Genomic DNA, 26,603 nt, shown 5'->3' with positions numbered 1-26,603 from the left:
TCCTGGCAGATCCACCCTTCACCCGCGACGGTGTTTTACTTGGCTTCCGGCGTATTACTCATGGACCGCTGAACGGTACATTCAACCCCGTCGCTAGAAGGAGCCAGATCTTGTGTTCCGTCCCAGAGGAGAAGTTTCGAATGTCACTGACGTCTTTTCTCGTGGTGATCCCACTCCACTGGCTCTGAGGGAACAACGCGTCAATAAAATATGGAGACCCGGGTTATTGATTGGGAGACAAGGCTGGTTAAAACAAAGTCTAATGGGTCTCCAAGCCCCAAAGGTCTCAAGTTCGATTCCCCAGTCCACCCCCCTGCGGGCATCCTTGAGCAAAGTAAAATAATCACTACCGCCCCCATCTGTGTTAACCGTAAGCGGCTTTGGGTGAAAGTGTCTTCTGAGCGAGTACATTGTTAGTTTGAACAATGAGCGCATTAATCAGTTTTGGTGGCCTCACCTGACCCCACTCTTTTCAGCGATTCAGAATCATTCAACCCTGCGCTTGGTTACACTTTTCAGTTCTGAAGTGGTGCATAAAGTGAGTGAGAAAGAATGTATATTATAATACACACACCTTTATGTAACCAGGTAGCGTACTAAGAGGTGTCAGGCCTAACCCGGTTGCCTTCCTGCCTGCAGGCACCCACCTTAACCCATCATACATCTCGTTCTGAATGCCCAAAGCTTCATTCCCCCCTGTTCAGCTCTGCTCCACCAACCTGGCAACCAAAGCCCCTGACCTATTTCAAAGTAAAAGCTTCCTCAACTTATCCGTCCTGAAGGGACCAGTGAATATGATAGAGTGGCATCACACACTGAGTACTCTCTCTCTCTCTCTCTCTGCCGCCGACGAAGGAAGGATTTGACCAGAGCTCTCTATCTTCTTTCCGCTCCTCTCCTCCTATTCTGTGTCCGAATTTCCCCCTTCCATTCCAGGGGCTCTTTCTTATCAGCAGGGGCCCTAAAGGGTCTAAAAGTCAACATCCTCTCTCTCTCTCTCTCTCTCTCTCTCTCTCTCTCTCTCTCTCTCTCTCTCTCTCTCTCTCTCTCTCTCCCTCTCCCTCTCCCTCTCTCCCTCTCCCTCTCTCTCTCTCTACCATGCATTTCTAATGCTTCCAGATAAGCATGTAAGACACAGGTTCTTTCCAGGACAAAGCTTCCCAGCTGACACGTTTGTTCCCTGAGCATTGGGGGTAATGGATTCCTTAATTGTGAGGACATACGTAAAAGCCTTTGGTTAATATTTTCTTTTCATCTTGCAGAGGAAAGAGAAAGTAGAAAGTCTGTTATCTGTCATTGCTCGAGTGGACTTTTTTCATCACTGAGAGGCGATTTAATCCTGTGCACACATCTGTCATCCATCTGACAGCCTCTGTGTCAAATGGATCTAATCATCCAATCACTGATTATTTTCTCGGTTGTCAATGGCGCAGACTGGCTATCCTAACATAGCTTTCTTTATTCCATAGCTAGTGGATCAATCTCAGCCCACCTTTTATTTAGCTCTCCAATAGCTCCCCCTAGTGGCCATATTGTGAACTAATTAATGAATGCACTTGAATGCACTTTTGTCTGTTTATCTATCTTCATCTAGCCTATCTCCCTCCCACCATCCCTATCTTCTTATAATGTGTCTATCTAACTCACCATTTAGTGATCTATTGTATCTATCTAATGCATTTATCTATCTTTCCCGTGTATGTCTATCTCCTTCTTCCTTTCTATCCGTTGTCTGAGGTAGTGGTTTTCCATTGAGAGCATTGTTAAAGAAATTTAATTTATCCCATGATAAAAGGGCTGTCCAAGTACTGCTCTGTAATACAGATGTATCCTCCGAACTGCTTCTTGATCTGGGAGGGGCTGATCGGATGTCGGGTAGATATTATAATACTGGACCGTTCAGAGATCCAGTGACTCGTATCGCCATGCTTTTAACACTAAACTGTTTATGAAACACTTCGCCTCACATTCAGTGCAACAGACAAACACGCACGCACGTACACGCACACACAATCACATTTGTATGTGGTTGGTTTGTATGGGGGTTGAATTCTGTTGAATTGGTGAATCGTGAGGTGAAGGCTTTTGCTGTGTCACTGACCACTGTGTGTGTGTGTGTGTGTGTGTGTGTGTGTGTGTGTGTGTGTGTGTGTGTGTGTGGCAGGCCGGAGAGAAGCACTACCATCCCACGTGCGCACGCTGTGCACGTTGTGAGCAGATGTTTGGCGAAGGAGAGGAAATGTACCTGCAAGGTAAGCTCTCCCTCACTCTCCCCCACTCTCCCTCACTTTCCCTCTCTGCATCTTATTCCCTCCCCCTTCATTCTCTATGTTTTTCGACGATTCCCTCGGAGTGTTACGTCTTCAAAACCTCACCTGTGTTGTTCCCTCCTAGCCTCCAACCATCCCTCTCCCAGATTCTATTTTCTCTTGTCCTACTTCTTCTTTTGAAACAATTGAAAGAGATGTCACTGCGCAGCTCCAGACTGAGCTCATCACAACACTGGGGGGCCTGTCCCACAAATCTAGATTCAGCCAGCTACATCATGACACGTTCAATAAAGTTCAAGATTAACAACATTACCTGCATGCGTAGCTCCCAGATACAGAGGCGGGAAGAATAGGCTTTTCTGTTTGCCGTGACGAACTGTCAGATTGCCATGGAGAAGCACATTCAACTATCATCTGTCAGCCAAATGTCAATTGATGTGGTTGAGTTAACTCTGCCCATGACCACAGTGTGCATGGTGAAAGAAGTAGTGATCATTTTCAATTTCTTAATTTGACCTTTTCATATGCATCACATTCTTGTTAGAACCCACATATACAACCAGAACATTCAGTATGTATTTCTATCATTGTATGTCATACATTACACATTGTCATGACTGTCGTTAATCCACTGCAAGCAATGGTGAAGGGAATGCTCACTGCTTCTATGTGTTGCAGCCCTGGTCACATGACCAACCCCCTATCCAGTGTGGTACTCATGTTGGCTTTTATAGCGTTGCGAATGATGATCAGGTGCAATATTAAGTCCTCCCACCTTAACTTAATCTTTTTTTTCTTTTTTTCTGAAACACACACTTAGGCACAGGCACACTCGCGCACACACACATACAGGCACACTCACGCACGGACACACACACACACACGGACACACACACACACGGACACACACACACAAAACACACACACACAAACACACACACACAGATAAACAAACACACACACACACACACATGCACACACACACACACACACACACACACACACACACACACACACACACACACACACACACACACACACACACACACACACACACACACACACACACACACTCCTAGAGAAAGGGGCCATTATTTACTGGTCCTTTAGCACAGTCTGACTCAGCAGCTGTAGGCTAACTTTAGTTTAGCTTTCCCATTTATCTTCTAGTGCGGGAGTATTTCGCTTTGTCAGAGAGAGCCAGGATTGCTTTCTGAAAATGGGTCTGACAACCAAAAAAACAGGAAATACAATCAGGAAGTTAACCTCACCATGAACTGTTTTGTTCATTTGTTTTTCTCATGCCTCCATTGTTTTGTTTTTGAACTGTCCAATCAGGATCTTCCATCTGGCATCCTCCTTGCAGACAAGCCGCCAGGCAGGAGGAGAAGAGCAAGGTGAGACGACATTCACAGACAAATAAATAAACGACGAAGAATCAAGTCAAAGTCAAAAATCTTTTCTTTTTTGTTACCCTCTGGTTTGTTGAAGCCCGTAGAATTGACCCACAATTATTTCCCCTCCCCTTCCCTTTCTGCTATCGTCCGATGCATTAAGAACCAAAGCTCTTCCTCACTCTTGTTTAGTGTTGGGTAGAGTTGTGTCGAGGTGTGTGTATTTGTGTGTTATGTGGTGTAACGTTGTATAGAGTGGCATTGCTTTGCTGTGCATTTCCGAGCCCTGCAGTTGCAATATGCGGAGTCATCCATTCTCCTCACATTTCACTCCCAGTTTCTCTCCACTCTCATCTCCTCTCCCCTCCCCTTTTTTTCTCTCACACTCTCTTCCTCCCATCTGTTCTCCTTGATCTATTTCCTCCTCTGTTTCCTCCATCCTCCTCCTCTCTCCCCACGATCACTCTCCTTCTCCTCCCCTCTCCCTCCATCCTCTTCCTTCCTCTCTGCTCCTCTCTTCTCTCTTCCCATCTACTTTTCTCTCCTTTCCCCCCTCCACTCTCCCCCCGCCCCTCTTGTTTCCTCACGTCTCCTCATCTCTTTTCTCACCCTCTCCTCTCCGCCTCGCTCCTCTTCCCCTCCTCTCTTCTCTGCTCATCTCCTTCCTCCCCCTCTCTTCCTCTCCTCTCCTCTCACCCCCCATCCTCCTCTCTTTCCCTCTCGTCTCCTCTCCTTTCTCCTCCCCTCCCTTCCCTTCTCTTTTCTCCTTTCCATTTGTGTTGTCTCCTCCCCTCTGCTCTCATCTCCTTCTCTCCTTCGTCGCTCTCTACTCCTCTCCTCCCCCCTCTGCCCTCCCTCCCCTCTCCCCTCCTCCCCTCTCTCCTGTCCATAGTTAACCCCGTCTAGTCCTCAGAAGCAGGTGCGGATACAGCTCACTGAGCCACAGGTTGGTATACCTGCAGAGCCCTGTAGTGTTCACCCCCAGAGACACACACACACACACACACACACACACTTACACTGGCACGCACGCACACGCACACATACACGGACACACGCACGCACACACACAGGCACACACATGAACACACACACAGTTACAAATACACACACACACACACACACACATACACACACTTACACTGGCACACACACACACCCACTTACACTGGCACGCACGCACACACACACACACACATACACAGACACACTCACGCACACACAAAGGCACACACATGAACACACACACAGTTACAAATACACACACACACACAAACACACACATAAAGGCACATCATGCACACAGGCACACACACACACGCGCACACACACACACACACACACACACACACACACACACACACACACACACACACACACACACACACACACACACACACACACACATTCCACCAACCCTTCCTCACAAACCAAGCTCTGCATGGTTTGACCCTTCCAGCGGCCCTTCCATTATCCTAACAGGAAGTGACCGGTGAGAGTCTGCTCCTCTTGTTCTTGTTATTGCCAACTTCCACCCTGAATCAGACCAGCAGACAACAATGCTCTTCTCTTTGTGTCTCTGTGTGGTTTGAGCAGATAGATGCTAACACGCTCGCATGCTTTCGCCCTGAAAGCTGTCTTTTATTCCACAGGTAATACAATTGCAAAGGGAATGGATTCTGTGATTCTTACTGCTGCTTGATAACCATCAGAGACACGCACAATCCACCACCCCCCTCACCCTTAACCTGCACTGTGTATGTCAGTGAATAAGATTCACATGCAAGCATCTGTGCCAGTGCGTGTTGAACTGGTTTGGTTGGACTGTGGTTTCAATTTGTTCCTACATCTCTCTTGGTGGTACAACAATTGTAGACAGCATGAAGGTCATGTGGGAAAGCTATCTCTCTCTTTCTCTTTCTCTCTCTCTCTCTCTCGCTCTGTCAGCTTTGGGTCATATTGTGTGTGTCCTAACAGGAAGTTGTGTATGCTTGCAGGTGACCAGGACTTCTTCTGAGAGCATCACCTCTGTCCAGGCCTCCAGTGCCTCCGGCTCACCCAGCAGGATCATCTATGTAAGAGTCTCTCTCTCCCTCTCTCTCTCTCTCTCTCTCGCTCTCTCTCGCTCTCTCTCTCTCTCTCTCTCTCTCTCTCCCTCTCCCTCTCTCTCTCTCTCTGTCTCTGTCTCTGTCTCTCTGTCTCTGTCTCTCTCCCATTCTCACTCTCTCTCTCTGTCTCCCATTCTCACTCTCTCTCTCTCTCTCTCTCTCTCTCTCTCTCTCTCTCTCTCTCTCTCTCTCTCTCTCTCTCTCTCTCTCTCTATATATCTATATCTATATATATATATTCATAATGGCCCACTAGATGGCAGTGTTGCACTTCAAACCACAATCAAACCACAACCACGTCTGATTGGTTCACATGGGTCCCAGGTGACGCCACTCGCCAGGTCTCCGATTTGACCCAAAGTTTTTCACCAGAGAGTTAGCTGTGCTTGTCACATGCCATTTGCTGAAAGCTTTTACCCGATGTGCTCCAACATTATCAGCATGGGGGCTCCAGTGGGAATCAAACCCTCAACCCCTAAAATTCTTCATCCAATGAATAAGAGAGGATCAGAGTCATTTCAATTGTTTTGTCGGCTTGAATACAAATAGCTGTACAAGATGCTGGAACACTTTGCTCCCGACAGGCCAAACCTGACTTTATTCCGTTAAATCTTCCCAAACCCCCCCCTTTGCCCGTGGGTTCCGATGTGTTGTTTGCAGGCTAAACTGGGAGATGAGACCCTGGACTATAAGGACCTGGCCGCCCTTCCGAAGGTCAAGGCCATCTACAACATCGACCGGCCCGACATGCTATCCTACTCCCCCTACGTCAGCTTCCCCTCAGAGGAGAGGGCCTACAGCGAGGTGGGGACCCCCAGTCCGCCTGTGTTTCTGTCTCTCCCTCCGTCTATATGTACTGTATGTCCGACTATCCGTCTGTCTGTCTGTCTGTCTGTCTGTCTGTCTGTCTGTCTGTCTGTCGCTCTGTCGCTCTGTCTGTCTGTCTGTCTGTCTGTCTGTCTGTCTGTCTGTCTGTCTGTCTGTCTGTCTGTCTGTCTGTCTGTCTGTCGCTCTGTCTGTCTGTCTGTCTGTCTGTCTGTCTGTCCGTCTCCATTCATCTCAATGTAAAGTGTTCCTGTCCACCTGTATGGCCTTCTGTACATCCGTACATCTGTCGTCTTCTCTTTCAGACTTTTTAGACAATCTTTTCCAGAACCTTTGCTATAAAGGTCTCTCCCCCTCCCAGTGTGATCTTCCGTTTCTGTTATACAAACAGACTTTCTCTCCCTCCCTCCCTCCTTCCCTCCCTTCAAGCCCAAATCATCCTCTACATGTTGTAGCATACTCCCAGGTTGCTTTTAGAGATGTCCGATATTATCGGCCCACCGATATTATCGGCCCGATATTAGCATAAAAATGTAATATCGGTCAATATCGGTATCGGATTTTTTTTGCCTTAAAACCGATTTTTTTTTTTTTTTTTTTATTTATAGCTCAAATAAATGTTTTCAAAATTGTGCAGTACAGTGCACATTGTAATTGACTCATATTTGTGCATTTATTCAATTAAGGTTATTGAGTTTTAGTTAAAGAAACATACTGCTATGTTGCACATAGTTGTTCAGGTACAATGTTTTATCATTTGTGAAGTCAAGTTTGACCTATTTGTTGTGGGCATTGTCAAGATTATCTCAGGGAGAGTGTAATCCAAACTGTTGTCTGAGACCATTAAAAAAATAAAAATAAACATGGCACTTTTCCCTTAAATTAAGTTGAAGTATTTTTCTTATTTTGCACAGACAATGTTAACATTTGGAAAGCCTTGTTACATTCAAGAATGCATCCAGTGGGGCATCACAATAACATTAAGCATGTTGTGTTAATTCCACAACAGGAGATATGTAATGTTACCTAAATTAGGTTTGAGGAAAAATAAATAACCCAAATATCGACATCGGTATCGGCTGATATCGGAATCGAAAATTTAGAGTTGGACAATATCGCATATCGGATATCGGCAAAAAAGCCAATATCGGACATCCCTAGTTGCTTTGCCTTTTAATTCTTAACTCAGTTATATTTGTTATCATTATCATTATTTGTATTATTTTGCCTTTGAGATCCTATCCTTATCCTTTGCCTTTCTCCCCTGCCTTTCATTTGCAGTCCTCATTGCCACTCACCCCTGCTTCCGTGGAGGTAAATAATCAGCGCACTAGTGTTACTCCTAGCACTACTCGTAGTACTCAGTAGCCCTTGCATGGATCATGCTACCACCTATCCTTCCTTCGGATAACTCGCCTTCCCTCTCCCTGTTCATCTCGACACACATTTGCATTCAGTGGGGAGAGCAAACACGCGGTTCTGCAATGGATTGTTTTTTTGGTCGGCAGAAAAGTTGTGCCAGCTGATGCCGCTTTAAGCTGTAGTTGGCATCGAAGGAAATTACATCGCCTGGCACCGATTTCAGTCAATCCTAAACTGTTATAACAACCTGTTGGTGGTGTGTCCAGTGTTGGTGTCTAGTGTTTCTAATGTGGTTACTGATTAATGGTTTGGCAGTTATATTATATTGGCATTGTAGATGTATCTGTTTCAATTCAAACAGGAAGTACGTTCACTAATATCACATTTGTGTGCGTGTGTCCTCTTCTGTGTGTGTGTGTCTATGTGTGTGGGTGGGTGTGTGTCCTCTTGTGTGTGTGTATTCTTGTGTGTGTGTGTGTGTGTGTGTGTGTGTGTGTGTGTGTGTGTGTGTGTCTGTGTGTGTGTGTGTGTGTGTGTGTGTGTGTTCCCCAGGGGGAGGGGTCCCCGCGGCAGCGGAGACCCTCCAGCCCCGGCTCCAACAGCTCTCTGGGGGGCTACGGCCGCAACACCCCCACCCGCTCCCCCCAGAACTACAGCCGCACAGGTACACAACACACACACACACACACCCACACACACACACACACACACACACACACACACACACACACACACACACACACACACGATTCCTCACGATCTCGCTGCACATTTGTTTCCAACTGCCCTATATATGTGTTTTTCAGTCAATGTCTTTCCTAAAATATTCCCTATGTTGTCATAAATACTTTGGTTTTTACCGTCACTCTTTCTGAATCGCTCTCTGAATCGTTAAGCAAATCAATGCAACCTGACTTAAAAGCAAACCCTGGTGATCTGACCCGGCCATTCAGGTCCTGAGGCTAACGTCAGCGCTAGGTACAGCGGGCAGGCCTATGATTCCAACTCCCTGCCCCTGCCCCCCACTCTCAAGTACCCCTCCTCCACCATGGCCGGCGGCCCGTCCCCCATCCCCGGGTACAGCATGGGTGGTGGCGGGGCGGCCAACAGTAGATGCTGCTCCCCCACGCCACCGGGGGGCGGCGGAGCGTTAGCCCTGCACCTCAACCCCACCACCCTGGCCATGCTCCAGCAGCACAACTACATCCCCTATTACAGAGGTACCACCGCGCCAGTGCCGGCTCCAACACAAGGGGGCCCCGGGGGGAATTAGCCCAATCAGGGCACGAGAATATAGCCCCTTGCTGTTCTGGAAACTTTAACATATTTAAGTTGAAAAATGAAACACAAGACTAAATTGTGTTTTTAAAGTAATTGTTACATTTGTTGACAAAAAATGTACTTCAGCTGGTACACGTGTGAGATTCAAGGATGTTTCCACAACAGCATTGCTGTGCTCATCCCCGCTGCATTCGGAGAGTCTTGGTGTGTAGAGTGTTGTGAGTTGTGAGACTTGTGCCCGACTTAACGTCACCTTGAACTCACTCGGCATGGCCTTGAAAGTTGGAATCCCCTAATAACAAAGCGATGATTTGCGCTAACGTTTACACTAAGCTAGCTTTGGTGTTTCTTGCTGATGGAGTGAAACCGTCTGCTTCCTGTTTAACTCAACTTTGTTCATTCCATCGTTGTATCCGTTTACTTTGTCCAATTGACCTGTCCCTTCTATTGGCTGTAATGGATTAAATAGCAGCACTGTGCAACCTTTATAGTCTCAAGTTCAAATAAAGTAAATCATCAAATACACCAATTTCCGATGACGTTCCAGTATTGATGATTTAAAAGTGGTAATTGGCAAAGGTTTACGAAAGGTCCTGTATCTCTTTTTCAGCACATTATGTTCTCTCAGTTCTGCAATAAGATGCCGAGAAGCCTGGGGTTTGTACAACTGTAAATTCACAAGAATCCTGTATACAATCACCTCCTCTCGTCTTCTTTAGGGTTTTATGTGGACCCGTTAACTGACTCTAAATCTAGGAACTCCTTGCAGCTCAATTTACCTCCTCCCAATGGTAAAACCCCTACTCTTTAATGTCCTTATTATTGTAGATGTATATATTCAATGTCCTTCGTTATCAGTTTCTTCAGACACACGTTCTGCTTGCTACAATATTACTTGAGTGGTGGTCATGGACTTGGTGAATTGTTGTCCTGCATGGTTTTCTCGCCGCTGTGTTACCAGTTTAGATGGGGTGTTCGTTGTGTTTCTGTTGCGTTTGGCTACTTTGTCGACAAGAAGGTGAATTGGTTAGTTTGTATTGTTTTTATTTTTTGTGTACTTGTTTGTCCAGATAATTTTTTATGGTGTAACTGTCGCCTGCTTGCCCTGTTGACTTTGCTATATATGGCCTTGGTTTACTTTGTGAATGACCCCCCCCCCCCCGCCCCCCCACCACCACTTTGCACTTCCTGTAATGTTTTGCCGATACACCTTTAAGTTCTTGAAATAATTTTGGGCCAGAGTGCTGAGAAGCTTTGTTTGGACGATAATCAGAATAAAAATAAAGTCCATGGAGTGTCTTTGGATGAACAAACTTCTAGTCCTCATAAAACGTTGCATCTCAAGTGCTCAAACCAGTGAGCGTGTTGACACAGAGACAGACAGAATGGGTTTGACACAGAGTGTTGACACAGACAGAAAAGCTACGACCCAAGGGGCCCGGCCTGGGAGATAAGATGAGAACGTGTTTACACTCCAGTGTCAGCCTCACTGCACACCAGCAAACCTTACCCTCACCATGGTCTTCTGAGGCTGGGTCACACATCGTGGCTGTGTTTTCAGGTCACACAGGTCAATCCTTATTTCAGTGTACAAAGCGTCCAATATCATGTACTAGTCTTTCGATTTAGCTAGATTATTTGTAGGGTGGTCTGACACAGCTTTCTAGGGCCAGTAGTGTGGTCATTCAATTGGATAGAAAAAGTACATTGACAGAGTCGGTTGCTGACTGTTTAACATCAAGCTTCCCGTACATTCGCTTCCATCGGTCCATAGAGAGAGAAAAAGCGAAGGAGGGGTTGAGAGGGGAGGGGTTGAGATTAGCGTATGATACAGCTGCGGAGCAAAGTATTACCGAAGAGGGAGAGAAACCCATTTACGACGGCTCTGTGGTTTGGCAGGCCTCGCACGGGTGGGGTGCATGAAAGAGAAAGTTCCTCTGGTCGGGAGCGGGGAGGAAGATTAGAGAGACGAGGAGGATTAGGGTGGGCTGGGGATGTGCCCGGCCTTAATTTGCTGGTCTAGCCGCCAGGCGCAGTGGCATGCGAACGTCTTGGGCTGTCTGCCTGCGCGGGTCCAGGCCCTAGCGGTTTCTAACGCACCGTGAAAGAGGTCTGCTCCTGGATCTTTTTGGGGGACGGGGGGGGGGGGGGGGGGGGGGTGGGGGACGGGTCTACCAGTCCGCCGCCATTTTCTTTTGTTTGAGTATTTTACGGTCGTAACCGTTCCACACTCTGCAGAGCCGAGTCCAACATGCGTTTTGATTTAGTCATGGATTACTCAAGTTGACACTCGATATTGTTTGTTGAAGTTGAAGAGGTCACCAAGGAGGCCAAAACCACAATGTTGAACTCATTATGGATGTGGTAATAAAACGTACAAAACGCAATCATTTGCGACTCACCGTTTTGCTAAGGTCAGGTGGTTTGCTGAGTCAGCTGACTCTTAAACGCATGTCGGTTACTCTTGAGATTCCGACATTAGACCTCTTGAGGTTGATCATGGGGGGGGGGCACAAGAAAAGGACAATTCAACATGGAGGTTACACAGAGCATACTGTTTGGTTTTGTTCCCTTTCGAGGGCTATGTCTTTGTTTTAAAAAGTGGTCCCCACTCTGAGGCTTTTTCGCGCTTCTCACTTCAGCTGCAGCCATTTTGTTATCCTCTTCTGAATGCTCTCGCACCAGGTCTTCACTTAGTTGTTTATCTGTGTTTGTTTGTCTGTCTGTGTGTTTGTGTGTAATGTGTGTGCATTTGTGTGGGTACGTGCACTATGGTCTTGTGTGTGTGCGTATGTGTGGTTCTGTGTTTGTGTTCGTTAACAGATCCAATGCATTCGAAGCTGATGTGGTGTCTTGTCTCTCTCTCTCTGTCCCTGTGATCTCAGAGCTATGGAGTGTTTGGTTTAATCGTTTATTTTGGCTTCTGTGGTCCAAGTGACTTCATCGCTCAGCCTTTGTCTTTATCTCCTGCACACACACACACACACACACACACACACACACACACACACACACACACACACACACACACACACACACACACACACACACACACACACACACACACACACACACACACACACACACACACACACAGCCACTCACGTAAAGTACAGTATGGTCTATGCAACCCTAAATCAAAATGATAAAAGCAGATATCAATACAAACACACACTCTCACATACAAATACATACTTTCTGTATATACAAACACACACTCTCACATACAAAATCATATATATACTTACTGTACATAGAACACACACACTCTCCCATACAAATACATATACATACTTGCTGTACATAGAAACTAACACCCATACAAAGGCTGGCTATGAGGTTTCTGGACACAAAAAAGCACCACATAACACTTTGTCCTGCCCCCCCGTCCCCCCTCCTCTCCCCCCTGGAGGCAGTGAAAGCGGTCGCAGCACCCCCAGCCTGTCCACGTATTCCGACGGGAAGTCGCCGTCCTCCGCCACCACCTACATGGCCGCGCCCCGGCACTTCCACATACCAGGTAGGAATCTGCAAAGAAATATTCTAAAGAAATTAAATTGCGCTAAACCAAGACTTTGTCCCTTTTTGTGTTTTACGTGTCTAGGAAGCGGGGGTCGTATTTGTTGATACTCGATGCTGGTCAGCATTCAAGTTTTCCATTAATTTATGTTAAAAGTCATTTTTTATTGATTTTAACTTAACTGACGTAATATTTTTTGCTCTATTTTATAAGGTATTTCACAGTTATTATGTTTCTTATGTTTAGCTTACTCTTGGTTGCTACTTGCTATCTTTTATTAGCATGCTATCAATTGATAGAGAGAAAAAAGGTAACATTTATATCACGCTGACTTTTTTCTTGTGATTTCTATCTTCTGTCCAACTGTTCATTTTCAACATCTCCAATTTGCCGAGCCACAATCTAAATTGCAGAATTTGTCAAACCAGTTTTTTCTCTCCTGACAGTATTGCATCGCTTACGAATAAGATTTGCAATTGGCTGTGACAGAAGCAGACACTGTGCCGTGTATGGAGTGCTGCTAGGACTTTCCTACAGCGAGTCGCTTTGATCAGACACATTTTTCCATTTTGACGATTAAACTGTCAATCACAGGAGAGGGAGAGAGAGAGTTAAAGGAGTTCCCATCTTGGACGAGGTTGAATGCAACTATGGACAGCCAACGATTATCCACTTTAAGGGAAATTCGACCACAAAGCAACATTAAACTTATTTAGATGGATTGGGTCATAACCGTTGAAGATCTTTTTTTATGGCTGGCTAAAGTAATCTTGGATAAGAGCGTCAGCAGGTACAAAACAACTAGCTTTGGCCATTAAAATGACAACCTAAATAACCAGGTAGTCAGTTAAAATACTTGCTAGCTAGCATTAACCTTATTCACTAGCTAGCAAACTAACAAGCTAGCTGAATATCTAACCAACGAGCTAGCTATCCAGATAAATTATGAGCTAGCTAGACTGCTTTATAACAAGTCGGTTTGCATAGCAATCTAAGTATTTGTGTCACAGTTTGTGGTCAAGCAGTAGCTTGGAATCAGTTTGTTCCACTCAAACATGTAATTATTTGATTGGTAGGCCATTTTATGCTGAGGGTTAAGCACATTTTCTACTAATAGATTCGGTGAAAGATACAGAGTGGAATTTTCCTTGTAATGGCTTTCCTAGTCATCATCGTAATTCTTTGTCGCTCTTCTTTTTTTTTTTATGCGAGCCAACCAAGCTAGCTTGACAGACACAGTCTAGAGAAAGACACACGGCTGCATGTGTTTTGTTTCCAGTGTGTCATGACTCTAGTGTGGCTTAATGTGTTACAGTCGTTGAAATGTGTGTGTGACGGAGGTCTGCGTAGAGTGACAGGCAGATGTTAGCTCATCTCTGAGGAAACGCACACCAGTCACTTTCATGTAGTTTCAGCCAACTGAGACGTCGTTTGACTCAGTTTCTTGATTTGGACCAATGCTGGAAAGATATTTCTTCATGTTTGTGTGTAAGGTTGAATCAAGCCACACTTTTTAAAAAAATGTTTTTGATTTTTAATCAAGAATGATGGTTCTATTACGATTCTCAGTGTTTAATTGATGTGCTTAAACTTTGAATTTTCTCTTTGTTTTTCTGCATGAATAATATAACACTTTTATGATGTGCTCTAAAACCAAAGAAACAAAGCCGGATTTTGTCCAAGCGATGCTGCCCTTCCTTTGGCTTCTTCCAAAGAAAAACAAAAGAAACCCATTCTTTAATAACTAACCCATGCTTCTTTTTCTATATTATTATTTTTTCCTTTCTCTTCTTTTTCTCCTACTTTTTGTTCTTCTCGGGCTCTTCCATTCTTTTCCTCTCTTGCCTCTCCTCCCATCTTCAGAGACTAAGGTCAAAGATAATATCTATAGAAAACCCCCCATCTACAAACAGCATGGTACAGTCCTCTTTCTCAACACTTCCTGGTCTGGTCTCTGTTTGATGTGGTGCATGACTTCTGTCCATCATCCCATCTGTCTGTCTTCTCATTGGTTCGTCTGTTCGTCCGAGCATCCCTAGTGCTCTTTTCCAATCGCAGGGCGCTGTTTTACATCAACCCTCATAACAAAGAATACGGCGCAACTCTCGATTCCTTGTTGAGTAGAGCTCAACCAGAATACGATTTGAAACTATGATTTGATTTGATTCAATTTGATATGAGATATGAGTCAATTTCCGCTGTGAAATGTTTCTTCAAATGGTTTTGATCCAGCTGGCCTTTCAATCTGTGGTACCTTGAGCACTGTTCCAGAATCAGTTACCATCCACTTTAAACCACAAGGCTTCAAATGAACCTCCAATTTCCGACGTAAAACATTTCGAAAGATTAGAAGAATTGTCAAAACAATGCCGTATCCGTGCCTCTGAAGCTGGTCAACTAGCTTCATTTAGCCTCAAATCTTTTTTTGACTGTTATGTATATCCAACAGTCTTCCATTTTGTTTGTGGGAGCCACAAAGCGGCTTTGAGTGGACATTGATATGTCTTTAGCCTGATACACAATATCCTATTGGGTCCTTCATAGAACCGAGAAGGTTACGGTTTGGGAGCAAGCAGCCGATTCAGTGTCTTCAACATGGACTGCTTTGACCTGCTCCGTTTAATCTGGCATGCCTGCATCCCCACTTCCCATCTAGTGCCGTTTTGTTGTGTTGTTGCCGTGAACGTCACCCTCTGCCATGATTATTGGTTGTCAATGACGTTGTACTTTGTGATATCAATGTTGCATCGATCTCGTTGCCCTCAATGACCTTGCAAGGGTTTCTGTGTGTGTCCAAAACTTTGTTGTTGTTGTTGTGATGTGGTGTGGTGTTTTTCTATGTGCACGTTTTTGTGCCTAACCTGTTCATTACAGGTTGTTTTTAGAAAGAATCAGACTAGGTTAAGTTGGGGAGCATTTGAATAAGAGCTCCTATCTGCTTTACCCTAAAAAGGACAATGGTGATTTCATAAATGGCCGATACATACATGCACTTCTGGCATGGTTTTCTATGTGTACTACAGGCCTGGCTGTATATATATATATATATATATATGTATACTACTAGACAACAAGTTATGAACATTCATTGTACTTTCTCTACAAATCCCCAAGACCACCGTGTAGATTGACCTCCAATGATTCCTTTCTGCTCATTAAAACAATTCGACCTGGTCAGAAAAGGCCTATTTCAACTTTTAAACTAAACTGCGATATCGATGCAGCTGTGAGACGAGCCTTTGCGCCTAGCTTATGTGCTCCTTTACAGTTTACAACCCAGTTTAGTCGGAGCTCCTCCACTTCAGACGATGTCAGCGTGGTGTCACTGTGGTTGATTTATGCTAGGCTAGTGCTACGGCGCGAGGGAGCACTCATGGAGGCAGATGCGAGTGTCGCTAAAGCCACGATATCCTGTAACATCCGCCTGTTTCCACAGCCTCTAGAACATCGTGGCAGGATGGGGAGGAACCCAAGGTGCGTGTGTGTGTGTATATATGTGTGTATCTCTTTTACTGTCTGTTCATATTTCCTTCCCATATACTTTTTCAAGACTTACCAGACACGCATTCATTTACTAACCTACTAACTTCCCATTTTTTTTATCCATCTCTACATCTTCTTCCATTTACCTTCTCCATCTTCTTCTTCTTCTTGTTCTTCTTCTTCTTCTTCTTCTTCTTCTTCTTCTTCTTGTTCTTCTTCTTCCTCTTCCTCTTCCTCCTCCTCCTCCTCCTCGGTGGTCTTCACTCTTCCACCTACAGAGAACCAGCTGGATGATCCTGAAGAACGAGATTGACGGACAGCCCGGATCAGAGGAGCTGGACCCCCGCAAGTCCACCTGCAGCCTGCCCACCGACATCTCCCAGCCCAGTGAGTAGCGAATCACAAGCGAGGCCTCTGTTTACGTCTATCCAATACAATTTTAGTGTTCCATTAAGGTGTTAGATGAAGCTGTGATTTGTTTTTCGCCATTGCCAAAGCGAAACAGGGCGTGGTTGCTTAGCGGTGAATTATTACCATTAACATGCTCCTGACGTAATGGGGAACCTTAATTTATACCATTGCTTCAAACATTCAGCGACTTAAACGGAAAATACATTGATTTGATTGAATGCAGTTTATTGTTTTGGGGACCGAGGGGGAAAACGTTAACTCTGTATTCTCTCGCCAGACTTCCCCTACAATAAATCGGCCTCCTTGCCAGGCTATGGAAGAAACGGAATATACAAGGTGGGCTGCCAAAGTTTCACACACCATCCATCCTCTGAGGCTCAAAATATGCTCTCTGACTGTACCTAATAACTGCAGTCTGTAACTGTTCTAAATACCCTCCATGTGTAGTTATTTAGCAGATGCTTTTATCCAAAGCAAACAGCAAGGTAAGCGAGAAAAATCAGAGCATACAATCAAAGTTGGAATGGCTTCAAAATAATTTGTTATTTATGACCTGGGTGATAAAATAAACGAGCAGGTTTTTTTGTAGTGAAAGTGCAAACAGTTTTAGAAAATACTTGTCTCCACAAAAATAGAACAGCCCTTGTTGCCGCTCCAATACACTCTATAACTGTAAGGGTTTACATCTGCATTCTCATAAAGTCCTCCTCCGCTGGCCTCTGCAGTCGTAATCATAGGGAACAGTTTGTTTTGGACATCGGCCCCCTCCACACATCTGACATTCATTCACACCCCGCTCTCTTTGATGGGTGGATGGTGATTTTCAACCGCATTCTAGGTGTGTTTCAAATTCAATGTCAGCCCGAGAAAATTGCCACAGGTATGCAGGCAAGAAACGCAGGATGGCGCACGTACAAACCAACATACACGCATTTACCGGCACTCAAACTACCCCTCAGACGGCTCGATGTCTTTTAAGTGTGTGTGTGTGTGTCATTTGTTTGCCCTCATGGTCCACATTTGGTCTGTCTTTCTGGGCCTCAAACGACAATGCCCAGTGAACTCCCAGCCTGAACTAGCCCTGAGTCTCCCTCTCGCCTGCGTCCTCACTGCTTACCTCATACACACTGCCGACCGGGCCTCAGCTCGTACGTGTCCAAGCCCGGTCGGAGGCGGTTGGGTCTGTGGGACGGGACGGGGTTTTGGGATGGGTGCGACCCGACCACATTTCCTTGGCTCGGAAAGTCTAGCGCATTCTGTGAGGTACTGGAAAGTGATCTCGTCTGAGGGAAATGTGGTGGGTCCGTTGTCATGGCGAGTGCGATTAATCCAAAGCACGCTAACGGATTAAATGGGGCCTATAAATATCGCTATCCGAAACTGAAGAATTCCCCCCTCTCCTTGTTAGGGAAGAGCTGTCGCAGGCAGAGGGTGCTGCCATGGCGTGGTCTGCCAATTGGTGGCATTATTGTTGTGATTACCGTGTCCACCACCAGAGGGGGCTCTCTCAAAGTAATCCCTCCACATCACGGTCTGGTTTCAGTGCACAGTCCGAATGGTGTTTCTTAAAGTACTGTCCAGATGTTTTGTCTTCAGCCGAGGTCTGTTAGCATTCTGGTGTCAGTTAATTAATATAAACTAGAACCTTCCTGGGGGAATGTAATAATAATTTTGGCTGGGCACAGCTTGTGTGTTGAAACAGAGAACTAATACTGTATGTATCAACGAATAAAGTAGTATTTATTCAGTCCATCTATGCCTGCCTCGCAACTCTTGCGCCACACTTGTGTCACTCTGACCCTGAAATATATCTCCAGACTTGTAAAACAATTGATGGAACAATTTGTTTTCAACCTTTGCTTGAACTGTGAAAAAAAAACATCCCAAAAAGCTAGGAAAGTCAACAATGGATTCTGTGGAAAGAAACTACAACATTTGGCAAGAGGAAGTGTTAATACTGCATTACAAACTGCACACTCTAAACAAAATGGGTGCTCATACTACAAGATGTATCAGCTGTAGAAACAAGAAATATGGAAAGAGAAAAAACAGTGGTTCTTGTAAGAGTACAATTCTAGTACTATTTAATTAATAATTAGTAGCCTGGAAACCGGATCAATCTGGTAAACTATGTCACGGTTATAACTGAGTTGTAAAATATAACCAATATCCAATAATAATGTGTATTTCTGTCCGTGTGTGTGTGTGTGTGTGTGTGTGTGTGTGTGTGTGTGTGTGTGTGTGTGTGTGTGTGTGTGTGTGTGTGTGTGTGTGTGTGTGTGTGTGTGTGTGTGTGTGTGTTCCTGCAGGCTGCGGAGTTGCCTGAGGATGAGGTAGACACCGACTGCAACAGCTGGGGAGGAATGAGAGGTAAGAAAACCACCCACTCACTCTCTGACTCACTTGGACCCTCGCTGTTTAACACTTAACTCTTCATCTCTGTCTCGCTCTTCATCATGCTAGGACCAAGTGTGTGTGAGACATATGATCCCTCCCCATCACCGCTTCCTTTCCAGCAACTACTGTGGCCTGATCTGGCCTGCATCGTGAAAGGCCTGCATTGTGCCAGTAGGCACTTACAAAATGATGTCTCAGTTTACGACAGCGTAGAGTAGTTTCTCTGAGATATAGAAATACGTAGGGTATTGTAGTGAAAGGACGGAGCATGCTTGTTTGCACCGCCTAAATGAGGTGCATCCGAAAGAATTTGAAGCGTCTCGGAGTCTGATAGTATAACACCAAAGGGTATGTGGAAGTGTGGGGCTCTGTCTGGCCAGCGGTTGAGGTCGATGCCCACGACAGAGAGAGGGTTAAGCCTGGAGGACATTTATAGTATAACACCACTGTGTCTGGCACATTTAACATATGTCATCGCTCATTTTAACACTCATACACAACTACGATGCTAAAAAAGTATCACACATGGGTCCTAAATAGAGTTTGTCCAGTTTGTCCATTCTGGGCTATTGCAAAGACATGGAGGTGCAAGATGGCAGCGCCCATGACGGAGGACCTGCTCCCTATGTGGATATGAAGAGCTCATTCTAAGGTCATGACAGAGGACCTGCTCCCTATGTGGATATGAAGAGCTCATTCTAAGGTCATGACAGAGGACCTGCTCCCTATGTGGATATGAAGAGCTCATTCTAAGGTCATGACAGAGGACCTGCTCCCTATGTGGATATGAAGAGCTCATTCTAAGGTCATGACAGAGGACCTGCTCCCTATGTGGATATGAAGAGCTCATTCTAAGGTCATGACAGAGGACCTGCTCCCTATGTGGATATGAGGAGCTCATTCTAAGGTCACTCATCTGAATGGAATTACGCACAAATGAGAAAATGCTAGTGAATATTGTGCATGTCTCCATTCATAAATACACATAGCCAAATCTGTTCAGTGACATGCCACCAGATTCTTCACACTGTACCTTTAACAGGATGTCCGTTGCCTTAAATTAGCTGAGAATATCCATTTATTTTCAATGTGTGATCCTTACAATGCTGTGCTTCATAAAAATATTATGCATTTTATATCATCTTATATCCTCTTTTTGTTGAGTTAGCTGTCTTTCTATTGCAATGTGAGTTAGCGATGCAGATTAGCGACTTGAGTATCACATAGAGCTTTGTGATTCAGGGACTGGGAGTCAACACATTCAGAATATCAGTGAAGTGAGGTCATTTTTCACACTTGCCAACATTTCTGACTAGCCACTTAAGGCTTTTGAGAGTTTGTGTGTGTGTGTGTGTGTGTGTGTGTGTGTGTGTGTGTGTGTGTGTGTGTGTGTGTGTGTGTGTGTGTGTGTGTGTGTGTGTGTGTGTGTGTGTGTGTGTGTGTGTGTTTTTAGCTTTGTTTGTCAGTGTGTCTGTTTTAATAAGAATGTTTGTGTGTGTGTTTTGGTTGGTGCTTGTGTTTGTGCTTGTGTTTTTCAGTGTGTTTGTGTGTAATTTGGCGTGTGCAAGTGTTATTGGTATATGTGTGTGTTTTGGTGTGTGTGTGTGTGCATGTGTTTGTGTGTATTTTCGTGGGTATGCCTGTTCATTTGGTGCGTGTGTTTGTCGGTGTGTGTCTATGTGTGTGTGCCAAAGCCTTAGAGAACAGTGTGCCACGGTGCCTCATAAAGAATTGTGTGAGCCCTTGTGTTTTGTTCTGTTTGTGCACATTAGTGCACGTTGGGGGAACCAGTTAACACTCTTACACAGTGCTCTGAACTCACTCATATTTAATATCTTATTCCCTTGTTGCCATAGAGATTAAGCCCACTTTTAACCTTGGTCTATTATGGTCATTTTAACGCTTGAAATAACTTGTTACATTCTAATGTTTCCTTGTTCTCTCTTCTCCTTCCTCACTGCCTCCCCAACCAGAATACAAGGTGAGAGTCTTTTCTTTTTTAGTTATACTTAAATACTCTTGGCTTGATCTTACTGTTGTGTGGATTTCAAAGTTGGATTACAATGCCTACATTGTGTGTTTGTTTGTGTGTATGTGTTTGTGCAGATCTACCCCTACGAAATGCTGGCAGTGACCCACAGAGTGAAAGTGAAGCTTCCCCGAGATATTGACCGCACAAGACTGGAGGTAAGCTCTCTTGCAATTTGCCCCGTCTCTGTTGTTTTTCTCTCTCTCTCTCTCTCTCTCTCTCTCTCTCTCTCTCTCTCTCTCTCTCTCTCTCTCTCTCTCTCTCTCTCTCTCTCTCTCTCTCTCTCTCTCTCTCTCTCTCTCTCTCTCTCTCTCACACACATCCAGAGAATTTTACCATGTAGAATCCCATCTTGTATTCACATGGGCGGGGTCTCACCCAGTTCTATATCTCCGTGGAAACCCGTCACATAAGGCCATTGGCAGAATTGTTGTTGATGCTTATGCTTTCAATGCCATCGCGTTAAGATATTAAATAATTTTTCGATCCATGATGGTTTGAATTAGAATATGAATGGTTGAGTTTGAGACACTTGTGTGTTTCTGTGCGTGTATGTTTGTGTGTGAGTGTGTAGCAAGTCTAACTCCAGTTACCCACTATAATGGAAACAGAGAAATTGGAATGCGACACAATCACACACACAGCCGCTTGCGTTTTGCGCTGCAGAATTCACACAACGCTGAACTCTGCAAAACCAGACTCAAGATTTATGGCGGTTTTCTGTTTCAACGCCCTCAACAACGGAGGGATGCCAAAAATATACTTCAACGCAGGCTCCTCCCACCCTTGGTGGCAGCAGCCATGGTTTCTATGGAAACCAGATGATTGGCTGTCATCCAATGATGTTCACTTTTCTGCCAGGTGTCACATTAGTATAATGACAGCGAGGGAGAGCGAGAGTGAGCTACATAGGCTGGTGTCACTGTCGGCTGCCATTGTTATTTATGCTAACAACAAGCCGACATCCATCACTAGAATATGTGGATGTCTTTCGCCTATGTTCTGTGTAAGGCCTTTAGTAGGAGAGTATTTTGTCAGACATGGTTACTTTTTGGTAATATTTGAGAGGTTCATCACTGTTTGAAATGCTTAGATTACAGAAGGTGGTCGGTTTCCGTCAAGTTTTATTTCCAGCATTGGAAACCATGTCCATTGCAATTCAGTCTAGGATCTGAACTCGATTTTTTCTTGTTATTTACTATTATTATAATTTTGAACCTATTGACCGAATGCAGTCCAGTTCGCATGAGTATAATCTCTTTAAAACTGAAAATAAAAGCTTTCCAGCATGATCTGACGCCATAACTGAAAGATAATATAGTTATAAACAAACTTCCATGCTTTCCCCAGGGTAACTGAATTTCTTTGGGTTATCATTTGAGTGCTTTGGTTAGTAATGTACTACACATTATATTACAGGCTGTATAATCGTATTATCCAAACACTATGGCTCACCATGGTGACCAGCACATTGGAACACGTCATTTCATATTTCTGAAACACTGCCCACTTTGCCCTATGTGTGTGTGTATGAGTGTGTTTATGACTGTGTATGTGTGCATCTGTGTGTCTGTGTGTGTGGGTTTGTGTCGACGAGTAATTGTGTATGCGTCGATGTCTGTGTGTGTGTGTGTTTGTGTGTGTGTCTATGTGTGTGTCTGTTTATGAGTGTTATATGTGTGCATTTGTGTGTGTGTGAGTTTATTTGTTTACGTGTTGTGGCCAACCGGCAAGGTGAGTGAACCACCTCCTCCCAAACAGGACATTTCACGGGGAAAAACCAAAAAGGCACGTTTTATTCCAAAATCCAACATAAAGTCTCTCGCTGAAAAAAAAAAAAAGAACGTAAAACCTGGGAGGAATCGACAGTCGTATGCCGGTCTCTCCTTGCCCGAGCCACATGGCTGGTGAGAGAGCCTCTAATAGGGGAGAAGCAGGCTATTTAAGCCCTGCTTCTCCACCTGTTCCTCAGATGCTCTGCATCTCCTTAATTGGCCCCGGCTCCAATGCCCTCAATAGCGCCATCTGGGGGTAGACTCCTTCCAGGGGACGTGGGCTGGCTCCGGGTTGCCACTGTGTGTGTGTGTGTGTGTGTGTGTGTGTGTGTGTGTGTGTGTGTGTGTGTGTGTGTGTGTGTGTGTGTGTGTGTGTGTGTGTGTGTGTGTGTGTGTGTGTGTGTGTGTGTGTGTGTGTGTGTGTGTGTGTGTGTGTGTGTGTGTGTGTATTTGTGTGTGTGTCTGTATTGATGTGTGTGTGTGTGTTCCCTCTCCAGAGGCACCTCTCCCCGGAGGACTTCCAGCTGGTGTTCGGGATGACCCTGGCCCAGTTCGACCGCCTCGCCCTCTGGAAGAAGACCGACATGAAGAAGCAAGCTCGTCTTTTCTAAATAATCACTCAGACCCGCCGACAAAAATCTCTCGTCCCTCTTTGTGGATGCCTCCCCTGTGCGAGAAAATATTAATAACAAGGGGGACACAAAAGGACCCATCCGGAGAATATCCCTACGTACCAACCCCTATGTATGTACGCCCCCCCTCCTCGACCCCTCGCCCTCACCTCGCCCCCTCCCCACGGACGGTACCGCCGTTAGATTGCGCCGTGCACCTGCATCAATCCCCGCCGGGCCCCCCCGTCTCCCACCGGCCAGCGTCGCCATGACGACCGTAAGAGGCTCCCTGTGTGCTTCCCCCCTGTATGAGCCTTGGCCCGACCGTGTGTGTGTGTGTGTGTGTGTGTGCTTGAGGGGGCGACTGGCGCGGAGGTAGCGGGGAGGGAGTTTGGTGGGGTGTGGGGTTCATTTGCATGGCCTGTGTCACGACCCCCCCCCTCCCCTTTGCCATCTTCCTACCCCTTGTAACCCCCCCCAACCCCACCCCAGCACACCCCAAATTCACACGCACACACACCTCCCAAGCTTGACATAGATATGTGTTGAAGCTGCCTTCTCTTCTGCTTTTGGCGTGCTAGCGTTCTGACAATCCTCCCCTATGCTAACCTATGCCAACCACTCAGGGTGAACTACCCGTCGAGCTCACCTCGTTGTGAATGAGCTGACCTGGTTAAAACATTGTCTGTAGTTTACCATGGCCATGAGTGTGTATATATATATATATATATATACGTATATATAAAGAGCGCTCTATAATCTAGTTTAGACTACCACACGTGCTACAAATAATGCTACACAAGAGTAGCATGATGCTACGTAAGGTTCGCATGATGCGACACGAGAGTTGCATTATTAGTCAATATGTGAATGTGTATGGGAATGCATTACTATTGTAAATAAATGTATATTGGAATATGCTATCATAAACTGTAAAACGTGGTACTATGCTAGCTACATACATGTGATTAAAGTGAGGCTAGCATTATATTCAAACCATAATATCAACTCCTAAATTGTATGAAAACGTGCTACTGAATAGTTGTTATTCCCTAACCCTGAATACACAGCCTACTGCATATAAATGTGTTACTAATTCACCCTGAGTGGTAGGGGAGATTGTCAGAACCCAGGTATTCTATTGCGCTTCAAATCTTTTGTTTTTATTTCTTTATCGTTGTTTTTATTTTAAAATGAGGTCTGTGTCATTGTATTCTCTCAAGCGTATCAGATATACGGTTCTGCCTTGTTGTAAAGGTGTCTCTCTCTTTCTATCTCTCAACTGTCGGCCATCTTGGCTCTGTTGACCTGACTGTAGCATGTTTCCTGTCAGGCCCTAGACTTGTATCTATAGATAACATCATGAATCACTTTTAAGGGAGTAGAAGTACATCAAGTATGAGTTTGTTGTTCTATTTGTGTTATGTGCAATGACGACATACTGAACTTTGAGCTCAGAAAAGCAGTTATTTGGTTGTGTGTGGAAAGGCTGAGTCACACTGATGCATTTGCTTGTCTAAAAGGCCAAAATGGAGGCAAGCTTGCGTGTATAAATAATAGAGCAATGTGTTTATAAATAGAGAAATACACAGAGGACCGATAGGTGGCCTAGGCATAGGAGATGGGAGATCACAAATAGACTACATTTGAGTGTATATCTATTTCATTTTATTTAGAATTGCAATCATCGCAGCCCTAATAATTTCATCAAAACTCTTTAATGAAGGGAACAGTGCACTCTGGGTTTTATTGTGTTAAGAGACCACCATGACAGGGATAACAAACAGCACATGTTTGTTATCTGTTATCTTGAATCTCTATTTCTAAACATTTCAATACTCTAAAGGTATCTTTATTGTAAGGGTTAGGTTTTGTATTGCCATGTTATTTTCTAGTACTATGGGTTGAAGGACGAGGAAAACAGGGGGGGGGGGGGGGGGGGGGGGGGGGTCTGATGGACATGAGCCTGAGAGGTCCGAGGGCGGGGGGGGGGGGGGGGGTGGGGGGTCGGGGGTCTTGTATCTTAACACAAACACACACTAAGCCTCTCCTAAAGCGCCAGGGAGGACGGGAGAGGAGAGAGTGGAGATGGAGGACCCAGGAGCTTTGGGTTGGTTGACCCCAGTTCCCTCCACAACAGATAAGATAGCGGGTCAGGAGGGGTTTCCACAACAGGACTCTGTTTGTGAAACTCAGGGCTTTTGCGGGGACACTCGTGTCAAAAGTGTAAAAGTTTGAATTATTTTTATAAGCTATTTTTGACTTTCTTCCGGGAATCGTCCGACGCAGCGAGAATCTGTTGAGCGAATCATGATTTTGTTTTGGATCATTTTGGTTTGAGCTGAAAACAAAAAAAGAGTCTTCCATCCTCATCACACCAACGGCTACGACAGCGCTACTATGTGTCTCCAACTGATGTCTTGCTCCGATTGCAAACTAGATACTCCAATACCGCTACTATATCCTGTAAGAGGGAGGCTTACTTGTTAATATGTTGGCTGCTTGTGAGCAAACGTTATCCCAAGCTTCACATTCGGGCTTAGCTGACATATCATCGCTTATGTGTTTTTTTTTTGTCCGAGTCAGACTGACTAAGTCCATGAGCGGTGTGTTTGTGTCTAACCTCCTCCTTGTGGGGACGTACATTGGAATGACAAGGTCCCTGCCTACGTCCTCAGATGCAGGGTGTGTGAAAATGTGTGTGATCTGATTTTGTGCCCATTAGGTTTGTTTGAATAAAACAAGCCATTTATTATACTGTTATACACATTTATTTTTTCTGTGGTTGGATGAAGAAAAGTGCCCAGCTCTGCTGCTTTTACGTTAGGTATTTATTTATGTCCAGGAAGGCTAGGATAAAGAGGATGAATCAATTGGACCCCTGGCTGTGGTGTTGATGATTGGATAGGAATGGAAAACGTGGAAAAATGTCTTTTTTTTCTTCAAACATATCCACTTTTGCTTTTAATCTCAGTAAATGTATTCGATCAAATGTGGCTCTTCCTGCAAGTAACATACTTTCTGTCTGATTTCTAACATTCATCTCCTATTAAAGTGCTTTAATGAAACAGGACAGTGGTGGCGTGAGTGTTTTTACTGATTATTTTTTTCTGTACGTTACTCCCATTATGGTTTCA

The 26,603-nt window shown here is 44.9% G+C and overlaps 1 protein-coding gene across 16 annotated transcripts in view; it reads left to right on the top strand.

The window, feature by feature from the left end:
- ablim2 (actin binding LIM protein family, member 2) overlaps window positions 1-25,416 on the top strand; it is a 65,538-nt gene extending 40,122 nt beyond the window's left edge. For 2 of the 16 annotated variants that reach the window (XM_030338414.1, XM_030338413.1), the window contains exons 7-24: window positions 2,165-2,252; window positions 3,609-3,667; window positions 4,557-4,610; window positions 5,662-5,739; window positions 6,433-6,576; window positions 7,879-7,911; window positions 8,512-8,623; window positions 8,913-9,179; window positions 9,960-10,031; window positions 12,653-12,760; window positions 14,624-14,677; window positions 16,197-16,234; window positions 16,522-16,630; window positions 16,932-16,990; window positions 18,964-19,024; window positions 21,025-21,032; window positions 21,158-21,238; window positions 23,353-25,416. In XM_030338414.1, coding sequence (XP_030194274.1) covers window positions 2,165-2,252; window positions 3,609-3,667; window positions 4,557-4,610; window positions 5,662-5,739; window positions 6,433-6,576; window positions 7,879-7,911; window positions 8,512-8,623; window positions 8,913-9,179; window positions 9,960-10,031; window positions 12,653-12,760; window positions 14,624-14,677; window positions 16,197-16,234; window positions 16,522-16,630; window positions 16,932-16,990; window positions 18,964-19,024; window positions 21,025-21,032; window positions 21,158-21,238; window positions 23,353-23,466 — 1,539 coding nt within the window. In that variant the 3' untranslated portion in view covers window positions 23,467-25,416. Of the gene's footprint in view, window positions 1-2,164; window positions 2,253-3,608; window positions 3,668-4,556; window positions 4,611-5,661; window positions 5,740-6,432; window positions 6,577-7,878; window positions 7,912-8,511; window positions 8,624-8,912; window positions 9,180-9,959; window positions 10,032-12,652; window positions 12,761-14,419; window positions 14,589-14,623; window positions 14,678-16,196; window positions 16,235-16,521; window positions 16,631-16,931; window positions 16,991-18,963; window positions 19,025-21,024; window positions 21,033-21,157; window positions 21,239-23,352 lie in introns of those variants that run through there. The other 14 variants (XM_030338416.1, XM_030338417.1, XM_030338419.1 and 11 more) reach the window with 14 other exon arrangements.
- Window positions 25,417-26,603: the final 1,187 nt, after the last annotated feature.

The sequence above is a fragment of the Gadus morhua genome, chromosome 17 (assembly GCF_902167405.1).
Source record: "Gadus morhua chromosome 17, gadMor3.0, whole genome shotgun sequence".
NCBI classification, from domain to species: domain Eukaryota; kingdom Metazoa; phylum Chordata; class Actinopteri; order Gadiformes; family Gadidae; genus Gadus; species Gadus morhua.
Note: the sequence above shows the minus strand (reverse complement) of the source record. Positions and strands in the feature narration are given on the sequence as shown.